Source organism: Hevea brasiliensis, chromosome 6, assembly GCF_030052815.1.
Source record: "Hevea brasiliensis isolate MT/VB/25A 57/8 chromosome 6, ASM3005281v1, whole genome shotgun sequence".
NCBI lineage: Eukaryota > Viridiplantae > Streptophyta > Magnoliopsida > Malpighiales > Euphorbiaceae > Hevea > Hevea brasiliensis.
Window position 1 is genome coordinate 104,048,680 of NC_079498.1, and position 26,353 is coordinate 104,075,032.

Sequence of the window (26,353 nt, forward strand, 5' to 3'; positions counted from 1 at the left end):
GGCATTGTTCAACTTCCTATAGTCTATGCACATTCTCCAACTGTATATGATTCTAGTGGGTATCAATTCATTATTCTCATTTTTAACAACTGTCACCCCACCTTTCTTTGGTACAACATGCACAGGACTAACCCACTCCTTTATCGGAAATAGGGTAAATAATTCCAGTGACTAGTAATTTTAGGATTTCCTTTTTCACAACATCCTTCATTGTAGGATTCAATCTTCTTTGGTGTTCAATGGAAGGTTTACTATTTGGCTCAAGGAAAATCCTATGCATACAAACTGTTGGACTAATTCCCTTTATATCATCAATTGCATAACCCAAAACTCTTCTATATTCTCTCAAAACTCTCAACAATTTGTCAATCTCAATATCAGTCAAACATGCATTAATTATAACAGGATATGTTTCATTGGGTCCAAGAAAAGCATACCTGAGGTTGGAAGGAAGAGGTTTAAGATCTACCTTTGGGGCATCCTCTACCTTTAATGATGGTGGTTTGATCTCCAAATTTTGCACTCCTTCAAGTTGAAAAATTGTGGCTTCAGGATGTGGTGGAGAGCTTTCCAAGTGTTGTGCAAAAGCAGCTATGTTGTGATTATCATCATCAATGCTCCCACCATGGACTAAGCAATTTTCAAGTGGGTCTTGTGGGTAGCTTTTTCTGAAATGCTCTTGAACAATCTCATCAATAATGTCTACCCGCAAACAAGACTCAACTTCTTCATGTTTCCTTTTCATGGCTGGATTGATGTTGAATATCATTTGATCATCTCCCACTCTAAGTGTCAATTGCTCACCCTTTACATCAATTAATGCACCAGCTGTAGCAAAAAAGGGTCTTCCCAATACGATAGGAAATTTTTTGTCTTCTTCATAATCTAAAATGACAAAATCCACCAATGTAGAATTTCCCAACCTTGATAGGCACATTTTCAAGAATGCCTTCTGGATACTTAATTGAACGGTCAGCCAATGAAAGATACATGTTTGTGGGCTTCAACTCTCCCATATTCAACTTCTCATATATTGAAAGAGGCATTAGGCTGACGCTAGCTCCAAGGTCACATAAAGCATTTGCCACACAATTATCACAAATATGACAAGGAATGGAAAACACACCCGGATCTTTAAGTTTGGGAGGTAACTTCTTGAATTATAGCCTTTGCATTGCTCTCCCAAGTTGATGGTGTCATAATCTTCTAGCCTTCTCTTGTTGGAAAGAATCTCCTTCAAAACTTGGCATAACTTGGCATTTGGGATAGTGCCTCGATGAATGGCACATTTATATACAACTTCTTTAGCACTTCAAGGAATTTGCCAAATTGTTTGTCTAGCTTGTGCTTGATGAATCTTTAAGGGTAGGGAAGGGTGGGTTTGTAAGGTTCAGGTGGGATGTATGGTTTCTCTCCCTCATCTTGCTCACTTTTGCTTTCTTCTTCTTTTTCATTTTTCTTGCTCTCAACTGAATTTTCTTCTTTTGTGCTCTCTTTTTCTTCTCTCTTGTTTTCACTCTCTTGACCAACTTTTTTACCACTTCTCAAGGTCACCAACTTACATTGTTCATGAGGGTTTTGTGGTTGGCTAGGTAGTTTCCCATAGGAATTGCTTCCTGATGAGCTTGCTTGTTGCGCCAATTGAGTCTCCAACATGCGGTTGTGGACTTGTAATTGATCCATGGTTTGTCTCATGTGTTGCATTTCTTCCTCCAATTTGCTATTCATCTTGCTTTGTTCAGCAAAAAATTTCTCCATCATGTTCTCCAAAGATGGCTTCGGTTCATGGGATGGAAGGGATTGTTGTGCTCTTGCTTGATATCCAGGTGGTGGCTGCCTTGTGGGCTGAAATTGAGGCTGAAATTGAGGCTTGTTCTGCTGCATAAACTGCTGGTTATGAGCATAATTTGAGCTTTGGCCTTGTTGAGCAAAAGTTGCTTGTGGTCTCCATGTTGAGTTGTTCACATTAGAGTAAGAATTTCCCATAGGTTTTTGTTGATAACCTCCTGCATAAGCAGCTTGCTCCTGCAAATAATCATCACCATAAGAAGAGTAATCAACTCCACAACTTTGAGTTCCATCTGTGAAGGCAACTTGTTGCATAGTTGTAGGAGTTGAGGTTGTTGCCTTTGTGCAAAAATCACTAAGAAGCTGAGTCAACTGATCAAATCTTGCATTCATGTAGTTAACTGAGTCAAGTTCATAGATCCCAGCTTTCTTTGGCTCAAGTGCTCTAGGATTTCCCCATAAATGGGTATTATGAGCAATCTTCTCTAATAGATCATAGCATTCTTCACTTGTCATTCTCATGAAATCTCCTCCTGCTTGTGAATCAATTGTGTTTCTTATGGCTGGAGTAACTCTGGTGTAGAAATTCTGAACAATCATCCATTTGGGTATTTCATGATGAGGACATTGCCTTTCAAGCTCCTTAAATCTCATCCAAGATTCATACAAAGTTTCATCATCTCTTGGTTTAAAAGCTACCATCAAATTCCTCAAATGAGTAGTTTTCCCAGGTGGGAAAAATTGAGATAGAAAAGCTTGAGATAGCTGCTCCCAAGTAGCTATAATAGCTTGTGGCAGTGAGTCATACCACTCCAATGCTGAATCCCGAAGAGAGAATGGAAATAAAGTGAGCCGAATAACTTCATCAGAAACTCCAGGTTGTCTTTGTGTGCCACATATCATCAAAAATTTCTTCAAATGAGAATGAGGATTTTCAAGTGGGCTACCTCCAAATTGTGAATTCTGAACCATTTGAATAAGACCAGTTTTTAATTCAAATTGATTAGCTCCAATAATAGGTCTGTTATCTCTCACATCAGTACATCTAGGAAAAGCATAGTCTAACATGGATCTTCTTTGAGGATCATTTTGATTAACAACAGCATTTTGCCCGTTTTGCTCGTTTCCTCCATTATCTCCTCCAATAGCTCTATTTTGACTCTCCATATTTTCTATTGTCTCCTCTTGCTCAAATATTTGTTGTTCTTCTTTTTCTGCTTCTTTTCTTCTCTTGTATTCCTTTTTGTTAGCTCGACAGAATTTTTCAATTTCTGGGTTGAACAACAATTCGGTGTCACTTGTGCTTTTCGATCGTCTCATAAACAAGAAAAGTACCTGAAAAACACAAGGAACAATAGTGAAAATAAAAGAAAATAAAAATTCTAATTAGCTTAAAACAATTAAAATCCAACTTAAAAACAAACAATTCCCAACATGGCGCCAAAACTTAGTAGCGTGTCCGCAAGTGCACGGTCACGATAGTATAGTTTTAAAAAATGATATCGATCCCACAGGGAATTGTGCTTAAATTGGAAATAAAAGTATAAGCTAATTAGAATGACAAAAATTAAAAGATATTAAAAATAAAATCTAAAAATTAAAATTAAGACAAAAATTAAAGATGTAAAATGAAATTTGGAATTAAAATTGGTATTTAAGGAATTAATGCTAAATCAAACAATTAACTAAAATTAATTAGACTAGATTACCAAAAATTAATTTGAAATTTCTATTTATGAAATTAAGAAGAATTAAATCTAAAAAAAAATAAAGTAATTCTAGATATTGGATTTAAATTGAAATTGCTATTTATGAGATTTGGAGGATTTAAATCTAAATTCAATGAAAATTAAATTGATTCTAGAGATTGGATTTTCAATATTGTTTGCATGTGGTTTATACCTAATTTAGCCAAACACATGAGAATTGCAATTTTGAGGGAAATCAATTCTTAAATTTTTGAAACCTTTTTCAAGCATCTCAAAATTGGTTTTCATTAAATCAAATCCTGTTTTCACGGTATTTCAAACCTAACAAAAACCCATTTAAAGCTCTAATTGATTTTTGGAAAGTTCCCCTTAATCTTCTTAGCTTATTTCTAACACCAAGAAAATAAAGTTTATTGCAAGATTATCCATCCCCAATATTCACTTTTCAGTCCATCTATTAAGGATTAAAACTTAACTTAATGAGGGCCCATTCATCAAGCAAGGAAATAAGCACACAAGCAATAAATCAAAATATAACAATCTTCATTTAAATGGCTAAATCAGTTCAAAACCACAAAACAAATCAATATTTACAAACCCATCTCTAGAATCTCAATAAACTACTCACAAATCATTGTTTAAAGACAAACCCAAATGAAGAAATGAAGAAATAATGGAAATGTAAGCTAAAAGGGGTAGAAAAACCCAGCAAAATTGTGCAGATTCTTTGCACAAAAGTGCAAAACGTGATCTGCATTCTTTGGAAAAAGAAATGCAGAAAGTGCTCCCTTCTCTCTTTCTAATCTTGCCAAAAATGCCTTCCTTGCTCTCTATCTCAAGATAATGATAAAATGAGGCTTTATATAGGCTAAGGGACTGTTCTAGAATGGGTAAAAGGGGGAAGGATCCAGAGAAAGTGAGGTAAAAAGCTGGAGTAACGAAAATGCCACGTCAAAAATTTTCCAGTAAAAACGACATAAGCAGAGTCAGTTGTGTCGCGGGTTGTGTCGCTCTCGGCGTGAATATCTGACGATCGACACAACCTGCGACATAAGCTAATTCGGTTGTGCTGCAGGTTGTGTCGCTCTCGGCCATTTTTAACTCAACTTCAAAATTTTTTGCAATTCGACTTTAATCTCCTCCAAATGGCTACTCTGATCAAAATTCATCAAATTTCTCCAGATTTAACCTACAAAGCAAATAAATTCCAAAAATTAAACTAAGAAATGTGAAAATTGTAAAATTGACTAAATATATACTAATATCTAAAATAATAGCTATGAATAAGGGTAAATTATGTGCAAAAATTACTCCTAAATGATGATCTAAAATGCATGCATCATCTATATTAGGTGACAACCTCTCTCTATGGACAAAGTCACTTTCCATAGGCAAAGCCACTCCCTATGGGCGAAGCCTTAATAACCTTTTAACTATTCTTTTATTTATAGTGTTAATTACCTCAATCTTAATTTGATTAGAAATCCTACTCAATTTAGGAATAATACTAAAATAAGAGTTTTACTCTATATAGGACTCAAATTAGGAAAATGGTCTTCTAAATCAACTAAGATTTTGGGTCATAATTCTAAATCTATACCTTGACTCAAAATCCATCAATCATTGCACACCTAGAATTCATGGGTGTCATCAAATAATCAATTCCTCATGCTTAAGCTTGAAGCCTTCAAATCATCAATCTTTTCAATCTTCATCTTGGGTGTAACTTACTTATTTTTTCATAAGAAAATCTTCACGTCATTAATTTTCTTGATTTTGCATTAAGAGTTTCACTTGAATTTCAACTCTCCACCATCACTATTATTGCATGTGTGACTTTCTATATATCGCATTAGCTCCGCTTTCAATTATACTCACTAAGATCATCCCCAGGCTCTGATACCCATTTGTTGTGCGCCACAAAGTATGTAAACTGTAAAGAAATAAAATAAACATATAAAATATCAATATTTACATAGTTTATCCTCTCAACAAAGGGTTACATTCATGGCATATCATCTTCCACTATCATCAAATAAATAATCATTACAAACTCAAAACTATACTATCCATCAACCCAATTATACCCAAGAGAATCCATACTACATAACTGCTTATAGAAAATACATTAATTAGTCTATTCTCCTCTAGATATAAATCAATATATTTACTACTACAATACAAAGGGTGTCTTTAACTATATAAGCAAAAGTCCTCTCACCAATGGATAAGAATCTCTTCCTTTTAAATTTTATGTCATTTCTCCACCTTAAACCGAAAACTTTTCTCCACTGCAATGGACAAGTGCCCCTCATCAATGGGCGATGCTAAATCCTCAGTAATTGGCAAAGCCCCTCTCTATATTGGGTGACAATCCCTCTCTATAGGTAAAGTCGCTCTCCATAGGCAAAGCCGCATCTATAGGCAAAGCCTTAATAATCTTTCTACCATTCTCCTATTTATGATGTTAATTCTCTCAATTCTAATTTGATTAGGAGTCCCACTCAACTTAGGAATAACACCAAAATAGGAATTCTGACTCAAATTAGGAAATGGTCATAATTCTAACAGATTGGCTAAAATATAAAATAGGAATTAATTATTATTTAAAAAATCATTAATTTCGTTGCTTAAATTGGTTTATTATTTAAAAATCTTTAATTTAATTGTGACTTTTTTTGTCAACTTGATTGTATCATTTAGCCTGGTCTAGAAACGTTACAAATTATAGAACTCCGCATTCCAAACTTTTAGTTATGAAATGAAGTTGCAGAGAATACAGAAATGAAAAGAAAAAAAAAACGAAAAATAAAAATAATAATTTCCTGGTATCTTGCAGAAAGATTGAGAGTATTTCCAATAAAAATATAAAAATCAATTGATCCTCAAACTCATTCATATGCTCTAGAAGGTAGTTGACAGCCAGCTTCTCATTCTTGTTACAGGAAAAAAGAACGCTTCTAATACAGCCGTCCAATCAAAACGCATCGTTTCAAGACGTTCTATTGCTTCACGTTCCTCAGGTGTAACTGTTACTGTCTGCGGCATTGGTGGTTGCAGCAGCTCCAAGATGTTCCCTTCTCCACCTTCAACAGGTTCTTTTTTTTTTAAGCAAAAATTTTTATTAATTCTTTAGAAATCCGGGAAGAAATTATCACGGCGGGCGTTCCCGCTATCAGGACGTATAACCTGGTAGTAAGGTATAAGATGCCGCCCTTCAGAAGGTTCATTGACGAGGCGAAGAAATTCAGCCCGATTCTCCTGAATAAGTCTCCATAGAGGAGGATTTTCTTTCTCCCACTCTTGAAGCATAGGCTGCAATAGATGTGGATTAGCCTGCACCATATCTTTAAATGCTTGGAACTCTGGACTGTTCCGTAAAACATCAAAAGGTCCAGCACCTGCAGCACTTGAACTTGTTTCGGAAACGCCCATTGGAAAAGGATCTAGATCAAGAAACAGACGGGTAGATTAGAGAAGTACTGTAACATAAGACTATATGATGAAAGGAAAATGAATTAACATTTTGAAAAGTATATCATCAATGCCATTAATGGACCTTTTTTGTTGTCAATCTTTTCATCCCGTAAATTCGGTAAAGTTATATCTCCTTCAAGAGTTTGAAGTACCTTCATGGCATAGCAATATTTATGAGCCAACTATATCGGTAATCTCTCAAATTTTGATACTTTAACAGAATTAATATTAAATAAAGTATAGGACGATGTGTCAATTGATAACATGATATATCCAGGATTTTTACCTTTTTCATTGGTGGACGAAATTCTGAATAATTATATACACAAGCTCCAGCACAATAAATCATTCGTTTCATTTCACGTTCATTATAGTTTTGCAAATTGGAATCAACAAATCCCTCATTTTCATCCTTCAAACCTTGAAGAATTCGAGTTCTTGCCTGCAAGATATATACCAATAAAAAGAATTGAAGGTATTCATTATATATATTTTTTTCATTAAAATTAATGTTCAATTTTCCATGATATTTCTAAATGTATGCTAATCTCAAGAATTAGCTGCTACAATAATTGATCAAAAGTCTAGCATTTAAAGTTTTGTTAACCAGGTAGAACTAAAGTAAAACAATTAAATACGTCTATATGTCTATTGTAATTCTGAAATTAAGATATTGTTTTTACGATTTTCCATCACATCATCAATTTAATTATTTTAATTCAATTGATTTTAATAATTTAACAAGTCAATGAAAATTTTAGTTACATAAATTCACTGAATTCTTCTATAAATATATTCACGGCCCAAGGCCCATTTGAACCCCTAAGGTTGTGCTCAATATTTAAATTGGCCCTTGAAAAAAAATGTGTAATCAATCAAGCTCTTCAATTAAAATTTTGCCTTCAATAAACCTTCAACTTAAAATTGTAGTTTAAATCAATCCAAAATTACACGTGCCTGGCACGTGAGCAAACGGATGTTAAAATAATCCATTTGTGAGCCCAAAAGTCGTCTTCTTTCTTATGCTTTCGCAATGGTCTCTCCTCTCCCCCTCTTCTCTCTTGAATTAGCAATCACAATTCATGCTCTTCCTTCGCCTCATCCTCCTCTTCCTGCTGCTACAAACTCACAATTATTACATCCTTGCCATTTTACTGTCACTAAAACTACATTAATTCACACCTTTGCTCTAGAAAAACTTTTCACAATTGATACCATCTCCCTCGCCAAGGAGTCTATTTGTCCCACAACTTTTTCTTGGGTGTTCCCAAAACTCTCATAGTGTTCAAGATCTTAAACTCTTCACCCCGCGCCAAGTATTGATCAACCAAAGCATCGGTAACATGGATATATGGACAGCAAGCCAATGAATTTCTAGTAAAAAGCACCTTTTGATTAGAAATTTAGGAAAAAATTTACCTAAACTAAGAGGGAGTTTGGTTTGACTTTTAACTTTTAACTTAAAATGTATTTTTTAAGTTATAAGTTAATTTTTAAATGAGTAGTTAATTATTTGGTTAACAGATGTTTAAAAATAACTTTATTTGTTAAAATGATAAAAAAAAATATGTAATTGAATGTTGTAGTCGTTAAAATAAGGATATTGTTGATGCTTTAAAAAATTATTAGGATAGTATAGTTTTTAACTTTGTCAAAGAGTAGTTTTAAAATAAATAAATAAATAAGTCATAAGTAATAGATTACTCACTTATAACTTATGACTGATTTTAAGTAAATTTTTAACTTATAAGCCAAATCAAACCAAACATTAATTTACTTTAACTTTTTTTAAAATAATAATAATTTTTATTAAATCTAGGAAAAACTTAGAATAGAAGATCCAAACTAAACCCAAGCTAGTAGGCCATCCCACTACACTCAATTTAAGATAAAAAAAAATGCTAAGCAAAAAAACCCAGAAAACATCAGATACAAGAACAGAAACTAAAGAGCTCAAAAGCTCAAAGACTCCTCCCAGACCTTAGGACTAGCATAAAATAGAGCCACCCTAGCAAGAGAATAAGCAACCCTATTAACTTATCCTTGAACCCACCTAAGAGACAGATTCTGAATTTGTCTCAAAAGAAATTGACATTCCTCAATAACTTGACCAAACTCTGTGAGATTAGACCCATTACAATTTAAATCATGAAAAACTTCCTTAGCAGCAATCTCTAAATCAACATCATGACAACATCTTGATATCAACCAAAAAATGACTTCACACTGCCCGATTGCTTCCCTCCCTAGACCGACAACAACCCAAGAAAAAATATGAGTAACTTATAACTTTTTTACTTATAAGTTTGACCAACTTACAAGTAAACCAACACACTCTTTTAGCCAATCATGAACCCAGGATATAAATATGTACTTAATTTATAGGTCCTACCATGTCTATTATAAGTTCATATAATATATCAAATTTAGGCAAAAATTTTCAAAAAATTTATTCTCCACCACACGCCCACCCTTCTTCCGTGTCAACCTCCTCCTCCTTTGTATGTTGGTAGATTTGAACCTTGTTCTTACATGACCCGTTCAGTTCGATTAGGTACTTGCCAGCTATTTTTATTGTTCAACTCTTTGACAATATGAAAAAACCAAAAGCTCTACCCTCCCACTCTATCGAACCAAGGGATGGAAGGGCAAAGACCTTTGGTGTCCCCTCCAATCAAGAATTGCAGCCTCACAATCACTAGCCAATATGCTTTTCTCTCATGCCTTTTTTCGTTCATGGTTCGATGTTCTGGCTCATTTTTTGTCTCTACTTTTGTGAAATTGACCCATCCATTAACAGGAACATCCTCAACCATAGAAACTAGGGGTGTGCAATTGGTTGATTCGATTCCAAACCGAACTGAATCACAAAAACTGAAAAACCAAAGATCAGTTTTTTTTTTTTTTTTTTTTTTTTTTTTTTTTGTAAACTGAACCAAATTAAGAATAAAACAGAACCAAACCAAACTGAAAAAATTGGTTCTATTTGGTTCGGTTGGATCGGTTCCTGAGCACGTTCTCCTTTCCATGATTATAGAGTAAACTCCTAAAGAATCCACAATAGAATTTCTCCAAATCATCAACAAAACACAAAATAGCCAAATAGAAAGAAAAATTAATAGATTAAAACAAATATCAATTATGTTAATTAACTCAAAAACTAAATCAAACATCATCAACACATCACAAATAGCCAAATAAAGAGAAAAATTAAAAGATTAAGTCAAATAACAGTTATGTTAATTAACTAAAAAACTAAATCAAACACATTACACAAAATACATTAATTTGCAAATTGATGCACTCATTTCATATAGGTATTTTAGGATAGTTTTGCATCCATTTTGCCCTTATATTTAAGTACATTTTATGTTTTTAGCTTTGTTTTAACTTATTTGTTAACTTTAGTTACTTTATATTTGGTTTTTGTAATTTTATTATTTTTAATAGGTTTTTATGGCAAATTGAAGGTCAATGAGTACATTAGGAAGTGATTTGAAGAAATTTAGAGCCCCTTAAGCATGGAGAAAAGTTGAAGAAATCAAACCTTGTAAGATTAAGTTGGCCAAAATTTGCTTGAGATTTTGCTCAGGGTATATCATATTGCTTAACCTTAAGCTTAAGGCAAGCTGCAAGTCAAGCACAACTTAAATCCAACACATTCAAGTTTTCATCCACAAACTTGCCGAGATTTGTTTAGGGTTTTGCTTGATATCCTGCTTAGGGTAAACGACAGTGCTTAAAGTGCAACTCAGGTCAAGTTGAAAGCCAAACATGAGCAGCAAAACTCATTTTATCCCAAACTAGTCAAGATTTGCTGAGAGTCTGCTTAATCTTAAGCAGACAGTACATGTAAAGGCCGAAAATTACTGAAGATGTTGCTTAGGGTAAGCAGTACCCTAAGCAGAGTGTTCAGAACGTGAACGGCTTTGCTGACCCGAATATTTTTACACCTTATTTTCTATCCACTCCTTGGCTCTTATCCATTTTTAAGGCAACTTTTGAGATCATATAAAAGCGTCATTTTCTAGTTTTTGCCACAAGAAGTAACAATAAGAAAGAAAGGAAAGAAGATCATAAAAATAGAAGGAAGGAGGACGCCATCAATTTTGAAGAAAAGGAGTTGCTGCTGCCATTTCTAGAAGCTCTAGGACTCAGAGTTTTGGGTTCTTCTACCTAAGTTTTTCTATTCTTAGTCCCCTTACCATATTTTTCTTTACTTTTCCATCAATTTCTCTTGTAAATACCAACATGAGTGAGTAGAATCTTTGGATTTCAGAGTTGAGAAACATGTTTTAGATTAATTTATGGATTTGGACTGGTTATTTTTATATTTTATACAAATATGAGTTTTGATTCTTTCCTTGTGTGCTTAATTTACTTGCCTAATATTGGTACCCATTGGGTATTGTGTTAATCTTTGATTGAAGGACAGAAATGTGAAGATCATTGATAGATAATCAAGGATCGAAACTTAAAATCACCTAGATTTAAAAATAAACTAGGGTTTTAAGAGGATTTATTGATTGGTTACAAAACTTAATGGGTTTTAAGTTAATCAAATATCATAAGAAAGTAGGTTTAGTTTTCTTAAAATACACTTTGGTTTGCTTGAAAAAGATATCAAAGGAATTTAGAATCAATCACCTTCAAACTCTATTTTCCCTTAAAATTGAAATAACTAAGACAAATCCTAATTAATTTATGCATGAACCCCCAACTCTGAAATCATTTTACTATTAATTAGCATTTAATTTTAATTACATGTTAATAATTTAGTTCAATCGCATCTAGATTTAGAATTTATTTGCTTGCTCTTTATCTATTTTGTTTAGATTTATCGATTTTACCTAGTTCATTTACGTTTACATCTTACTTTCATTGATCATTAGCCCAAATAATCGCTTCATTCATAGTTTGGTACTTAAACGATAAATTCTCGTGGGAATGATACTTGACTTATCACTTTATTACTTGATACGACCCGTATACTTGTGGATTCACGCATCACAAATCTATAAAAAATACTCAAATACATATAAAAAATATTGAAACCACTTTAACTGTTGAAACTTGAAACCAGGTGAGGCGATGAATCTTGAACATGACTTGGAAGTGGAATCTTGGACATTCAACAACGCAAGCAAGGTGATGAGGGCTATTTGTGTTTCATCCAGATTTACAAAAGGGGAGCTAATGTGTGAGCAAGAACTGAATTGAGGGATGAGAGGTTTTGAAGAGGGGATGAGCAGGATCTAAATTGAGAGATTAAATAGCTAGGATTTCATCGGCACAAGAAGAATAAGGAGGAGTTTGGGGGGGAAATAGTGATAATAAGAACAAGGAGGGAGGGCAATCACAAGAAAGAAGGAGGAGGAGGAGGAGGAGACAAAGAGGACAAGGGAGGAGGAAAATGGTTAGCTAGGCTTGGGAAAGAAATCGTGTCTTATGATTTGGGAAGCAACCAGCAGAAGACTTCCTTTAAATAGCTAGGGATTTGCTATTTATACAAGGAGTAAAACGGTGTAGCATAAGTAAGGGAGAAAAATCAGTTCGGTTCAATTAATTCAATTTTTCCACTGAATTAACCGAACTGAACTAAAAACTAATTTTTTTCTAAAATTACAAATTGAAATTACACTGATTAATTAAATAACTAAACGAAAAAACTGAATTAAATCTGTTCGGTTTGATTTTTTGTCTAAAATCGATTAGTGCCCACCCCTAATAGGAACCATAGTGGTCATTCTCATGAATGTTCATCCAATCAAATAACCATCCCATGAAGCATGAGGCTCATCGAAGTAGTAGCGAGGATCATTAATTGAAATCATGCCCCACATAGCCGCATTGAACGAGAATCTTGGATCTGTGCTGCAAGATCTTTTGCATAACCCATACGTTGCAATTTTCGACAAGGTCTCCCCATACAGCTAGCCAAGCAGCTTCTTCCCCAGCAATATAGGTGAAACTAATCCACATTCTTTAGCTTTTTTAGCTACTGCTTTTACCTCCATTTATGCAATTTCTTATTAAAAACCAAAATAGCAAACCTAAAACTACATGCAATCTCTTTAATCGAGATATATAGATCCTTTATGGACTAACTCTATAAACTTCCTCTTTCTATATAATATCTTTAATTGGGTCTCATAGTTAAAATAGGCTTATCTTTATTATAGCAGGCACACATAGTATAAGAAAGAAAAAAAGAATAACACATAATTTACATAGTTCGATCATAAGGTCTACGTCTATGAGCAAGATAAGAGAAAAAGTTCCACTATACTGAAAGAAGCAAGATACAATCACTCAAAACTCTCAAATCCTGACCCAGTGTGTTTTTTAAATATCTCACAACTCTACACAAAGGGCAGAATATTACCCTCTGTTACCACCGCATACCTCTCTTTTTATTCCAATCGAGTTACAACGCAAAACTTTCAAATCAGATTACAATTCGGGTCCATGAAGACTTATTTAAAATTCAAGGCACATAAAAAATAACAGTCTTAACCATAGTTAAATAAGTGAAAATGAACGTTAGGGATATGATTGCAAAGTGAACATGATCAGGGCATTCCTAGACTCTAATTCTACTAGGAATTGAATTGATTAATTGCAAGTGGAAGAGATGAAGAGAGTAAAGTATGGGCCATAGATTGGCAAGAAATTCAAGTGACTGTGGCCTATGTAGCACGGAAATGAAAATGCAGACATAGGAAAATGCGAAAACATATACAAAAAAATGACATTTTAAAAAATATAGAAAATAGAAACGTGAGAAAAAGCGTAAATATAAAAAATTTAAGAATATATATATATTTAAGTTTCATATTCATAAAAAAATAAACTATAGCATAATTTTATAATTTAAATTAAACAAATTATATATATTATTATCAAAATCAAAATTAAAACACCAAGCCCATTAAACCAATATATAACAACCAATTGAACACAAATTCAAAACCATTAACTAATATAAAAACTCAAATTTTACCAACAACAACTTCTTGAAATGCTTTGTGCAAAAGCGATATTGTGAACCAAGGGAATGCTTTGCCTCTCATAGGGATGGGATGGGATGGGAAGTTGGGAACTTTGGGAAGTAGGAAGGTAAAAGAAGGTAGATCTACTCACCTATGGTCCTGTTGCCTCACTGCTGTCGTTGCCCTCATCGCCATCAATCACCTCGCCATCGTCAGTTGCCAATAGTAGGTAAGTGCTCTACTTCTCCTCCTCCTCTTCTTCTTCTTCTTCTCTTCTTTGATGCAGCGCATGACATATAGCTAACTTAATTCTTTTTCTTTTTTAATTAAAGACATGCATTTCTAGAGAGGAAACACATTTCTGATTCTCCATATTTGCAAAAATCGCCCAAAAATGTCTTGCTGGCATATCCTCACATTTCCAAGCTAGAAACATTTCCAACATGAGGAAACTCCACCCTGTGCGATTTCTGTGCATCATAGCTAGTGGCTTTACTAAATTAACGAGTTATAAATGTTTTAATATTTTACATTCTATTACCTTATTTTGTTTTGAAAAAATCTCTATATACTCCTCACAAATAGATTTGTAATTCAAAGACTTTGTACTTATATTAAATGTTTAATTGAATTCATAAATTTTTAATTTCTAATTAAATATGAAATACTATTAAGTTCAGTAATGAATTATCAATGCAAGTTGTGAATTTTTATTTTATTTTCACCAAATGAGTTTGTCTCATTTTGCGTTTGGTTAGTTGAAAAAATTTATTTTAATAGGGAGTTTTTGTATCTTAAGAAAGTGTTTATCTTGATTATGTAACACCCCTATTTGCATAACCTGGTATATTTTACTGTTCCGGTGACTGGTGCCGGTCTGGACAATTAAGGGGATTAGAACCACAGTTAAGACACCTAGATAAGCCTTAAACGCAAATAATTAGTAATTACCAGATAGTTAAGTATAAATAAGAAAAACAGAACATAAAAGATTAAATGAGCTGGGAGTCAAAATGATGGGTAACCTTCCTAGGAAGTGACTGCGAAGGCCACCGTAACTCGAATTTTGAACTGAAAAATGTGACGCTGCGGTCCTTAGGACTATTGCGAACATAGTGGAAAAGAGAAAATCACATAAAAGAATTGTTAAGCAGGTCAAATAATTAGATCAGGGATCCGGAAGAAATATCGAATAACTTGCAAACTGGATCAGATCGGTGAGGGGCAATTTAGTCAATTCACCCTTAGAGGTGACTCATGACCTAAATGTCCAATAAAATGTGAGAAATTAAAATTATGAAAGATGAATTTAAATTGAAGAGGTTATGGAAAGAAAAGAAAAGAAAAAAAAAATATATATATATATATATATATATAGGAATTATGATGTCATGGATGATTCAATAAAGTCAAATTATTAAAATTAGAAAAAAAATGAGATAATTATTAATAAAAAAAAGAAATTTAAAAAGTTGTCTTCTTTCTTGGCCATCCCACACACCTCTCTTATCTCTCTCATCTCTTTCCTCTCTCACTCCCAAACTCCATTAAAGCTCAATCTTGAGCTTGAGCAACCCCCTAAACTAGCCCTAAAACCCTTAGTTCTCCTAATTAAAACTTGAAATTTAATCTTGGTAAGAAGATTGGTTAAGTAAGAATTTAAAAAGGGAAGTAGGAAAATGAAGATTTGAAAAGCTACAAGAGGTTAGTAAGAATTCTTTCACTCTTTCTCATGATCATACTTAGGCACTTCCCTTAAGTTAGAATTGTATAAAATAAAACAAATCAAATATGGAGGACCAATTGTGAATTTCTGCCAGCCCTTAAGGGAGTAGAGATTGCATGATTTTGATGAATTAAAAAGCATAATTGAGTTGAAATATATGGGTAGATGTTGAATAATGACTTTAATTGCATTAGATTTCAAAATTGTGTAATTAGGATTCTTAACCCTCTTGAAAATTTGGGAAAAATTAAGGAAATGTTCAATTGGTGCAAATGACCTTAATTGAAGTGAGAAATGGTCAATTGGGACCATTTGTGGTATGTTTGAATTGGTAGAAACCAATTGCAATTCGTATTGGTTAGGGTCACTATTCTGGCAGCTTGACCTAGGTCTTTTTCACGGACTAAAACTGAAAATTTACCAACTCAATTAGTGTGAGGCCAATTTGGAATGAAATTAGACACATAATGGCACATTTTTCATTCGGGAACCATGCCCAGAAAATGACATTAACATAGTGAACAATTAGGTCAAACCCAGGTGTAGTGCACTGCCACTGTATCAAAATGACCAAATGAACAGTGTTTATTCATTTGGCCATAACTTGGGCTATACAGGTCCAAATGACCTAATTTTTATGGCATTGGAAAGGTATGACAGAGCACTACAACTTTTATGGAGAACGCCAACCCAAATTCTACCCATAACTAAGTCATTTCGCCACCCAAAGTTAGAGATCCAAAACTGCCAAAACCAAAGTAGGTGCCCAGAAATCTGGGTTAGACCAACCCGGCCAGCCATGTTCAAATAGCCATAACATGGGCTACAAAACTCTAAATGGAGTGATTCAGAAAGAGAATTAAAGATAAGACAATAAGAAATAACTTTTATGAAGAACACTTTGTCAAATTTTTACTGCAACATGACCAATGGAACAGTGTAAAATAGGTCATCAAAATTGAAAATTTGAAATTGTGCTTAGGAGACTTGAATTTGAAAAAATAATCAAAACCAACAAGTTAGGCCCCTAAAATGTGGTATGTGGGTGTAATTGAAATTCCCATGTCTATTAAGTATAAGAAAGTCAATATTTTGACTTGAATAGTGCCATAAATAGTAACCCTGAACTGCAAATTTTTAAGAACGTGAATTTAAGCATCTTAGGGTTAGAAATAAGTAATTGTGAAATTATTGTTGAATTTATGATACATTATGATACTAAAACACTATAAAATTGTGTGTTTCAGTTGAAAAGAATACTGAAAAAGAACCCGAGACATCGAGTCAAGGCCTAGAGGTGACTCGCACAAAGTTTGTGTACAACATAAAATTTTTCTGTAAATTCTCTTTGACAATTTGTTTTGATGAATAAATTATGATTTATCTTTATTGCAAATTTGTGACTGAAATGAGAAGGTTTGACTAAAAGTATAAATTGTGTTTTGTATCTATTTTTCCTTTTCAGTATCATAATTGAATAAATGTGATTTTATTTACACATAAAATTGTATTTTGGTTATGTTGTGCACCACTGAGTCATTGTACTCAGCGATAGCTTTTCATTGCTGTCGCAGATAAAGAGACTAGTACAGCAGTGGAGTGAGCTACTAAGGATTTAAGAGCTACTTCTGGACCTTTTGTCGGGTATAATCTTATACCCTAATTGTACATATTTATTTTGATGTAATTAACTGTATGTACATTTGTAAATTGGTCATAAGCAGTTGTACAGATTTTGTAATAATATTATTTTGGATTTTTTGATGTAAATTTTGGACTGATAAATGTAAATTAATTTTTCTTTAATGCAATATGTATGAAACTAATTATCTCTATTTTCAGAAATATTTGAATTGAAATTCTTTAGTTGTGAAATTTTGCTTTGAATTATGGGAGTTGAGCTAATTTGTGTTGACTTGAGTTGTAATGGTGGTTGAGATTGATTGAAGTGATATATTTGGAAGTGTTTTCTACAGGTAAAATTTTTATTTTTCTCAAATACAGTTGGCACTCTGCAGAAATTTTTCTAAAATTTGCAGAAAAATAAAAATGGACAAAAATTTTAACTAGTCTTAAAACTTCAAGTAAATGTTTTTAATACCTGCTATAAAAGCTCACCACTTTCAAAAAGTAAGAAAATTATTTTAAAATCCCTTGTAGTGTATTTAATGGGCTATCAGTAGACGGAGTCAGTAATTCATTAGGTATTCTACGGGATCATTTTATGCCTTACAGAGGGGTAAGGTGTGATAGATTATAAGCCGGATAAACCAGCTTATAAGCTCTAAACATAAGTTGACATGTTTATCTATAATAATTTTTGGATTTATAAGTTGAACTTACAAGCTAAAAAAAAATAAGTTTAGGGGACCCAACTTTTCATTTTAGTGCTCATAAGTCATACTCTTATAAGTTAGTTTGATCAAGTATTTTACTATATTATTCTCATTTAATTTTTAAATTTTTATCATAAATCTCATTTATATTCTTCTTAGTCATTTTAATAATAAATATAATTATAAGCTATTTTTTAGCTAATACATTAACTATTTATTAGTCACTTATAAGCATTTAACTAAACACGTAACTGTTTAAAATTTTAAATACTTATAAATTCAAATTAGTTTATAAACTGGTTTTTATAAGTTAAGTTGAACACCCTCTAAGTGGCTTTCTATTATTATATTCTATTTATGCAAAACATTAAAATCTTAATAGCACTACCATAGATTAGTGGTGACATACCCATGCGACGATGTCAATGTCTTCATCTATGGGTTTTCTTCCGGTAATCAGCTCTAAAAGTACAACACCAAAAGAGTAAACATCTGACTTATCGGAGACCTTTTTAGAACGTTCTCGATAACTGCAATTAAAAAGTGTAATGAAAATTCATATCAAATTATTTTATAAAAAATAAAATAAAACCTTCACTACAATCCCTAAAATTTAAGTTTTTCTCAGTTTTCATCTTATTTTTCTTTTCTAACTATTGCAAAAGTAGACCATAATGGCATCTAAAAAAATACCATAATAATGACATAATTGAGTAAAACAAAAGAAAAGAAAACATAAATATCTTACACTTCGGTTCCCACAGTTGATGTGGAGATATGAGTATTATGATCCGGAAAAACTAAGGCAAGTCCAAAATCTGCAATCTAAACAAAATGATTTAAGTAATTATTAGATTTATTTTGCCATATATATTTAAAGGTGTGGTTTTATCACTTCAAATTTCTTAAATATACCTTTAAAATTTTTTGTGTTTTTTTATTTGATGAAATTACAATTAATATCACTCATACTTCAATATGATTTTTTTAAAAAAATTCGAGTGATTTAGTCATTTAATCAAATTAAAAAAATAAAGTTGAAAGTAAAAATCTAAAAAAAAAAAAATAGCCTACCTTTGGTTCAAAGTTGTTATCAAGAAGAATATTATCTGGTTTAATATCTTGGTGTATGATTTTAGTTTCACCTGAAACAGCCATATAATAATAAAGGGAGTAGAAAACTTTAACCAGAAAAAGATCAACAACATAAAATAAAAAACAAAGGTAATGGATCAAGCGTCATAGCCAAAATGTCTAATATCAATTACTCACAGTCTTCATGTAGATACTGCAATCCTTTCGCAGTACCTTTAGCAATTTTCATTCTTGTTGGCCAGTCCAAAATCGCCTCTTCTACAATATATTTTCTTATTTGTAAGATTTCAAAAAAATATTTCTTAGTATAGAAGGGCATGAAAAAGGACTCACCATTATGTAAATTAACCTTCAAGGACTTCTTGGGAAAATACTCTAAAACAAGCAATGCATTCCGTTCTTGTGCTTCGATGCAGTAACCAACCAGCTTCACAAGATTTCGGTGACTGATTCCGCTAACGACCCTGATCTCGTGCTCCAATTGATCCGGAAGATATCTAAGTTTCTTAATAGCAAAGGTTTTACCATCTAGGGATCCCTCATAAACTTGACCAAAACCACCCTCGCCAAGGAGGTACTTGTTGGAGAATTTGTGAGTTGCCTCTGCTAGTTGTTCGTAAGTATACTGCTTCGGCCCAAATGCATCAGGTGATTGGGGATTTTCCATAATACTTGTCGTTCCGAAGAAAAAGGCCTCAAAAGTTGCAGAGTTGCAGAGTCGCTGCAGCTATACCACAACTAATACAACAAAAGCGAATTAATCAGAGAAGTTTCTTGATGGTATAATGCCGTTTCAGTTCATATTGAGAGAGAGAAATGGAGGAATAGGGTGGGTGTGGAGGTAATTTTCTTTGGCTTAATCCGCGTTGTTTGGTTGAAGGAAACAAAGCGTTGACGTTGAGCGTAGAGGTCGTAGCGCGTGGCCCTACTTCAATTATCCTATGCAGCCTTCTCGAATATTCTTTTCATATTACAACATTTATATTAATGAATGAGGTTGTGCGCGGTGGAGATTAGTTTTCGTTTTAATTTTCATTTTCATTTTCCTTAATTAATTAAGATCCAGCTCATCATTCATTAGATTAACATAAATATTTCTAAAAGATAATTTGCGGATTAAAATTTGATTACAATATGTAAATAAAGAATTTGCAGAAATATAACGAATATTTTGAAAAATAATTTAAAATTGTTAAAAATAAGATTAATAAATTTTATCTATATTGGGCATGATAAATTATATTTCAAAACAATTGAAAATTAATTATATCAAACCATAAAAAATTATAAAATCAGTGAAAGTGATTTTAATATTACTTAAATTAATTTTTAAACAATTTTATGATATAAATTAATATAAAAAGAGATAATATTGTACTACTTGACCGTTTAAGGTTTTTCATGATAATTAAGAGAACAATTAAATTATTTAAATTATAATAAAATTGATGTCTTGTGATTTGGGGTGCGCAAGGCAAAGGGCTGTTTGTTCTTCTGCTGTGGAGTGTCTGGGTTGGGCGTAATAACATTGTATTCCAGCGGGCAACTCTGAATCCAATGGGGACTAAGTGAACTTGGCTATGAGATTATTGGATGGCGTTCCAAATGAGTCAGATGGGGCTGCAGATCACCCTGCCAAAGGGGACTTGGTTGTATTTTCAGGGATCCTACTACTGCCTATAAGCAACTGAATGTTGCTTTTGATCTAGCTGTTTATGGTTTGAGGTTGGCTGTGGAAAAGGGAATCAATGAACTGCAAGTTGAATTAGACTCACTGGAGGTTGTAGCTGATTTAAATGTTGTGAGCTCGATCATTGGTCCTCTGGGATTGGCTCTGGAAGATATTCGAAAGGATTGCTTTATTATTTGCTTCTTGTTCCCTTGCTTTCACGAGTATAACATAATGCAATAGAGTGGCTCACTATAATTTCAGTTTTACGTACAAATTTTTTCATATCTCACTGTAATTGAAATTGCGTATATAACTATAGCAAATTTAAACGTCTGATCATGCATGATTATAATTACAAATCTGATGAAGGTTTAAGTTTTTTTTAAAAAAAAAAATAAATATAATTGACTTCAATAATACAAATTCCAAATTAAAAAATAGATGAAAAAGCTATATATTGTCCCAACCCTTTTCTTTTATCTAATTCTGCTATTTAATTAATCACAATATAATCTCTTCTAAACAAATGTATAAATTTCGTAAATACTCAACGTGTGCCAATATTATTATTATTATTATTATTATTATTATTATTATTATTATTATTATAGTACCACGCATTAAATAGTACAACAATGGACATTAAACATAAATACAAGCTCACAAAAACTTTTATTTAAAAATAAAAGCGAGGTTAATTCATATTTTCAAAATAAAAGAGGTTTTAAGAGTCTGAAGTTTCCTCGGGTAATGGAGGTAATTGAGCATATGGTGACCCTTCGTATAGGTACTTGCTGTCATTTTTGGCCCATATATTCTTCGGTTCCATATTTCCTTTCAATACTTCAACTATCTGCATCACAAAGTATGCAATAATGAAATTATTAAACCACATATAAAATTATTAAATAATTTTTACATATACATTAAATTTTTAATCTTATATTTCAAATCTTTTTAATTAAAATTTTGTACCAACACTTTAATGAATTCTCCAATTTTGGACTCAAATCAAAATTGTTCTCTTCACCAGAATTAAGATATATATATATATATATATATATATATATATATTCTAGATGAGATGAGATAAAGCTCACAACGAATTAAACACTATAAAATCAAGCATAAGAAACCCCACTTAAATGGGAGAGGAAATGAGCATAGAGATGATCATTTGGCTTAAGTGATCAAAATGTTTGAAGTCTGAAAGAAAGAGAGATGATACTAAACTAGTTAGGAGAGAGAAATAAAACTTTCTCTCTTTCTCTAATATATAATAGAATTAAAGTAAGTGCAACTCGAATTTAATACTAAAATTACAAATAACAATCCTTAATAAATATAAATAACATATAAATTTTATCAATAATCATGTGCAAAGTATAAGTATTATACTAAAATCATATATAAAGTACAAAATTTACCTGAATTAATTTTGTAAATTTACCTGGCTCATTTTTGGGCGTAATTTCACAGGTTTATATATACATGCCGCAGCACAATAAATCATCCGCATCATTTCATCTTTATTATATTTTTTTTGTAATTTGGAATCAAAAAGATCTTTACAATCCTCTACATCCAAATCTTGTTTGTCTATATCCAAAACTTGTTTGAGTAGAGGGATTGCCTGCAAATTATCGAAATAGATGCACAAAAGTTACTTAAGCATTTCATTAAATAAAAGGAAAAATAAATTATGTTGATAATATGAAATATTAAATTTTTAATTTAACTTTTTTTTTTAAATAGAATTTTTGTTTTCAATTGTGAAAATAAGATATAAATATTTTACGTTTAAAAGGATTAATGAGGAAAACAATTTCATGGCAAATTCAGATAACCATATAGATTCAAGTAATATTGTATATTTTTAGGGAACTGCTCATAGTAGCTTGAATGAGGGAAAAAAGATTTACGTACCCAAACAGCTAAGCGAATATAGTCCTTGCGTTTCTTTTCAAAAAGGGCTAGTTTTCCCGTAATTAATTCCAGAAGCACAATACCGAAGGAAAAGACATCAGACTTATCGGTGAGCTTTCTATGTTGGCCATCTTTGATGTAATACTCAGGGGGGGCATAACTGCACTTAAAAGAATATGTGCATGAGAACAACCTGTTCGACAAATTTTTCCTGAGAACGAAAATTTTGGCTGACAAACACAAAATAAAATAAAATAAAATAAAATAAAATAAAATTATCTTACGCATGAGTTCCCCTTGTTTCAGTGGAAATATGAGTAGCAGAATCTGGAAAATCTTTGGAAATTCCAAAATCTCCTATCTAAAGGAAAAAAAAAATGATAGATGTAAAATTATTAGGCCAATAGCAAGAATTATATGACCAGCTAATAACGTTTTAATCTCATAAATATCATACCTTTGGTTCAAATTCATCATTGAGAAGAATATTATCACTTTTAATATCTCGATGAATGATTCTAGGATCACCTGAAACATGTAAAAAGAGTATGAAATTCACCATAAAGCTGAAAAAAAATAAAAGAACAGATACAAAACTCACAGTCTTCATGCAAATATGCCAATCCTTTTGCGGTACCCAAAGCAATTTTCATCCTGTTTGACCAATCAATTGTCTGGGTTTCCGTTTCCTGTGATGTTTTCCCCTTTCCTGTGATACACATAACTGCCATCAGCCTAATTTAATCTATATTTATATACACATAAACCTAATTCGATTAAGAATTTTTCTTGTACATATAACTCTGATGATCATTATTATGCACTCATAAATTTTAAAAGTAAATTAGAAGTTAGAAAAGTACTCACCATTCAGATGAGATTTTAATGAATTGTTAGAAACAAACTCATAAACAAGCAATCTATCAGCTTTATCACTGCAGTATCCTACCACCTTCACAATATTCCGGTGACGGATGCGGCTAAGGGTTTTAACCTCAACCTCAAATTGCAGTTGTGCCAATTTCTCTATCTCCGGATCAGAATGATGTATAAGCCTCTTGATTGCAACAACTTTGTTATCATTTGGAAGTTTTCCCTTATAAACTTGACCAACACCACCCTGACCAAGGCGGTTGTTATTGGAGAAATCACCAGTTGCTTCTGCTAGTACTTTAAAATCATACTTCGGAACACCTGGGTCAAATGATTGCTCGACTAGCGTCACCAAACACACATGAATTTGTTAAATGGAATCAAGAAATTGTTTCGTACCATGCACCGTACTGTCATCGGTTGCTTGTATTGGAGTAGGTCCTTCCTCTAATTTTACAAATTGAAAATAAAGGAGGAACAAATTAAGAACTTTTCTATAAGTATAAATTTTATTAATAATATGAATTGGTGAAATCTAAACTTGAGACCAAAACAATGTTTGCTGTTCAAACAATCACTCAGATTTCTGCTATTTGGATTTATTTTACAATATAAGCCGGAAAAACAAGACATACCTCCTCCGGGTTGGCGTTTAGTGTTTCCCTTCTTATTCCACCACCTGTTCATGGCTGTCCCAAGTTTTCTTCCTGAAAAAACAATACAAATTTTCTTGCGGGTGTACTGTTACACCCCTTGCTTAGGACGTGAGAGAGAAACAGAGGGAGTAGAGGTGGGATATGATGAGCCAGGAGTATTTGGTGTCTTTGGAAGGTCGGAGAACTTCAATTTATAAATGGAAATAGATATATTATTTGTGCAGAAATTATTATTTTTAAGGCATACATATAATCCCACATATACAATATAAAAAAAAAAATTATGTTTTACGTTGCAATGTTTATATTCAGAGAAAAAATTTCACTATAGTAAAAAATGAGTTATAATTACTAAAACTCTCGAAACTGAAATTTTGGTAATAAGTTTATTCAAACTTTTGCACTTTAGTAAAATGGGCAAAATATGTAAATATTAATTTATATTGATTTATGATGCAGAATATTGCCTCTATACTCTAATGAGATCAACAGTGAACTTTTAATAAAGGCTCATAAAGGTCCACAAACCTCATAAAATATTTCATTTAAATTGTATTGTCAAACTTTTGAAATCAAATTATAGTTCGAATAAAGAAATATATCTAAAATTCCACACACTTAACCATAAAATAATATTTTATACAAATAAAGTTGACTACATAAAATAATTATTTTATTACATATATTAATAATTATTTTAGATTTTAATTAAATATTTTTTAATTATGAATTCACTACTTTATATTTAATACAGAACGAGTGCAACGTGAAATGAACAAATTATCACTATAATTTAAATATGAGTGGACAAATCTTAATTTCTAGAAATGCGTGAAACATATAGAACTCCACTGTATACAACTTCACCAAGTATTAATATTGCAATTATTCAAATTCATTATATATATATATATATATATATATTAGAAAAATTAGTATCACATAGAAATATATAATATTAAAAAAATTGTAATATCGCTAGAAAATATAATTTGTTATTATATTATTGATGTAAAATTAATAATAAAATGAGCATATTTAATAAATTTTAATTAATTAAAGTTAATTAATCGTAAAAGCGAATACATATCTGTCATTAACAACTCTCATTGCCCACCACATATATAATATACGTACCGTATTAATCAATCATGATCAGTGTCATAATCCATTAATTAATGATTTTTACAGGTTAATAAATGAAGAAACAACAAAGATGTTAGTTTGACATTAATATAACCAGTAATATCAGGGCTCGCTCCTCAACAGTTTCTTGTGTTCTTTTTTGGGGAAATTGCTGATACAAGAGTCTCCTGGTAAATATTATTAACTATACATCTTCATCCGTCTATACCTCATTTTTATTAAAAAAAAAAAATTGACTAAATTATTTTTTATTTTATTTAAAAAATTATATAAATATTTATTATAATATTTAATAAAGATAAAGAGTAAAATTAAAAAAAAAGTTAATATTTTTTTTTAAATGTAACAGATAATTTTATGAAAAAAAATTCTAATACAATAAATAAAAATAAACAGAAAGAACATATATTATATAAAAAAACTAAGAATTTCGATAATTGTTTTTTTTTAACCCTTAAAGTTATAAACTAATGCCTTGAACTACAAATGGTCCTCTATTTTGGTTGCAGCTAAAAGTTTATTATAATTATATATATATATATTTTAAATTTTAATTAAATAATTTTAAATTATGAATTCACTGCTTTATAAATTATATAGAGCCGGTGCAACGTGAAATAAAGAAATTAATGTTATAATTTAAATATGGTTGGACTAGTCTTAATTTCTAGAGGCATGTGAAGCATATGGTACTCCACCGAATACGACGTAGACCAAGGCCTCGGGCCCAATAAAATACTATAAATGGTTTCAAATATTCAGCGTATATCCATGACATGTATTAATTATTGCGTTCCACATCAGGGCTGCTGGAATTTCCACATCAAAATTTTGTTTTGATGCGAAGTTAAATTTATAAGTGTGTTATTTTATAAGACCCATTAAAAATGATTTTTGCTAAATATTTTGACACATGAAACTCAGTAAATGATATCAGAGTCGATGGTTTGATAAGGA

The 26,353-nt window shown here is 31.9% G+C and overlaps 3 protein-coding genes and 1 non-coding gene across 7 annotated transcripts in view; 1 reads left to right on the forward strand and 3 right to left on the reverse strand.

Moving 5' to 3' along the window:
• Positions 1 to 19,975, reverse strand: part of LOC110650881 (leucine-rich repeat receptor protein kinase EMS1) — a 112,783-nt gene extending 92,808 nt beyond the window's left edge. The window contains exons 1-5 of one of the 4 annotated variants that reach the window (XR_009149552.1): positions 19,457 to 19,975; positions 19,301 to 19,381; positions 19,103 to 19,173; positions 18,777 to 18,853; positions 18,438 to 18,558 (exon numbers count right to left, since the gene is read on the reverse strand). Coding sequence is in view for 3 of the 4 variants with exons in the window: in XM_058148965.1 (XP_058004948.1) it covers positions 18,438 to 18,558; positions 18,777 to 18,853; positions 19,103 to 19,173; positions 19,301 to 19,381; positions 19,457 to 19,790 (684 nt within the window). In the remaining variant the exon portion in view is untranslated. The remainder of the gene's footprint in view (positions 1 to 18,437; positions 18,559 to 18,776; positions 18,854 to 19,102; positions 19,174 to 19,300; positions 19,382 to 19,456) is intronic. The other 3 variants (XM_058148970.1, XM_058148965.1, XM_058148971.1) reach the window with 3 other exon arrangements.
• LOC131181169 (small nucleolar RNA R71) lies at positions 2,399 to 2,505 on the forward strand. Its single transcript, XR_009149797.1, has one exon. It is a non-coding gene; the product is annotated as a small nucleolar RNA R71 (small nucleolar RNA).
• On the reverse strand, positions 6,301 to 14,354 carry LOC131180890 (ubiquitin receptor RAD23d-like). Its single transcript, XM_058148976.1, has 4 exons — positions 14,118 to 14,354; positions 7,261 to 7,416; positions 7,057 to 7,126; positions 6,301 to 6,943 (listed from the first exon to the last, which is right to left on the reverse strand). The coding sequence occupies exons 2-4, from the start codon at positions 7,330 to 7,332 to the stop codon at positions 6,630 to 6,632; spliced, it is 456 nt and encodes a 151-aa protein (XP_058004959.1). The 5' UTR covers positions 7,333 to 7,416; positions 14,118 to 14,354; the 3' UTR covers positions 6,301 to 6,629.
• A 1,440-nt stretch (positions 19,976 to 21,415) lies between the features above and the next one.
• On the reverse strand, positions 21,416 to 24,438 carry LOC110664104 (proline-rich receptor-like protein kinase PERK2). Its single transcript, XM_021823637.2, has 9 exons — positions 24,230 to 24,438; positions 23,994 to 24,041; positions 23,589 to 23,915; positions 23,323 to 23,430; positions 23,179 to 23,249; positions 23,006 to 23,082; positions 22,722 to 22,881; positions 22,246 to 22,428; positions 21,416 to 21,648 (listed from the first exon to the last, which is right to left on the reverse strand). Exons 1-9 carry the CDS (start codon positions 24,279 to 24,281, stop codon positions 21,520 to 21,522), a joined length of 1,155 nt encoding a protein of 384 aa, XP_021679329.2. The 5' UTR covers positions 24,282 to 24,438; the 3' UTR covers positions 21,416 to 21,519.
• Between the last annotated feature and the right edge of the window lie 1,915 nt (positions 24,439 to 26,353).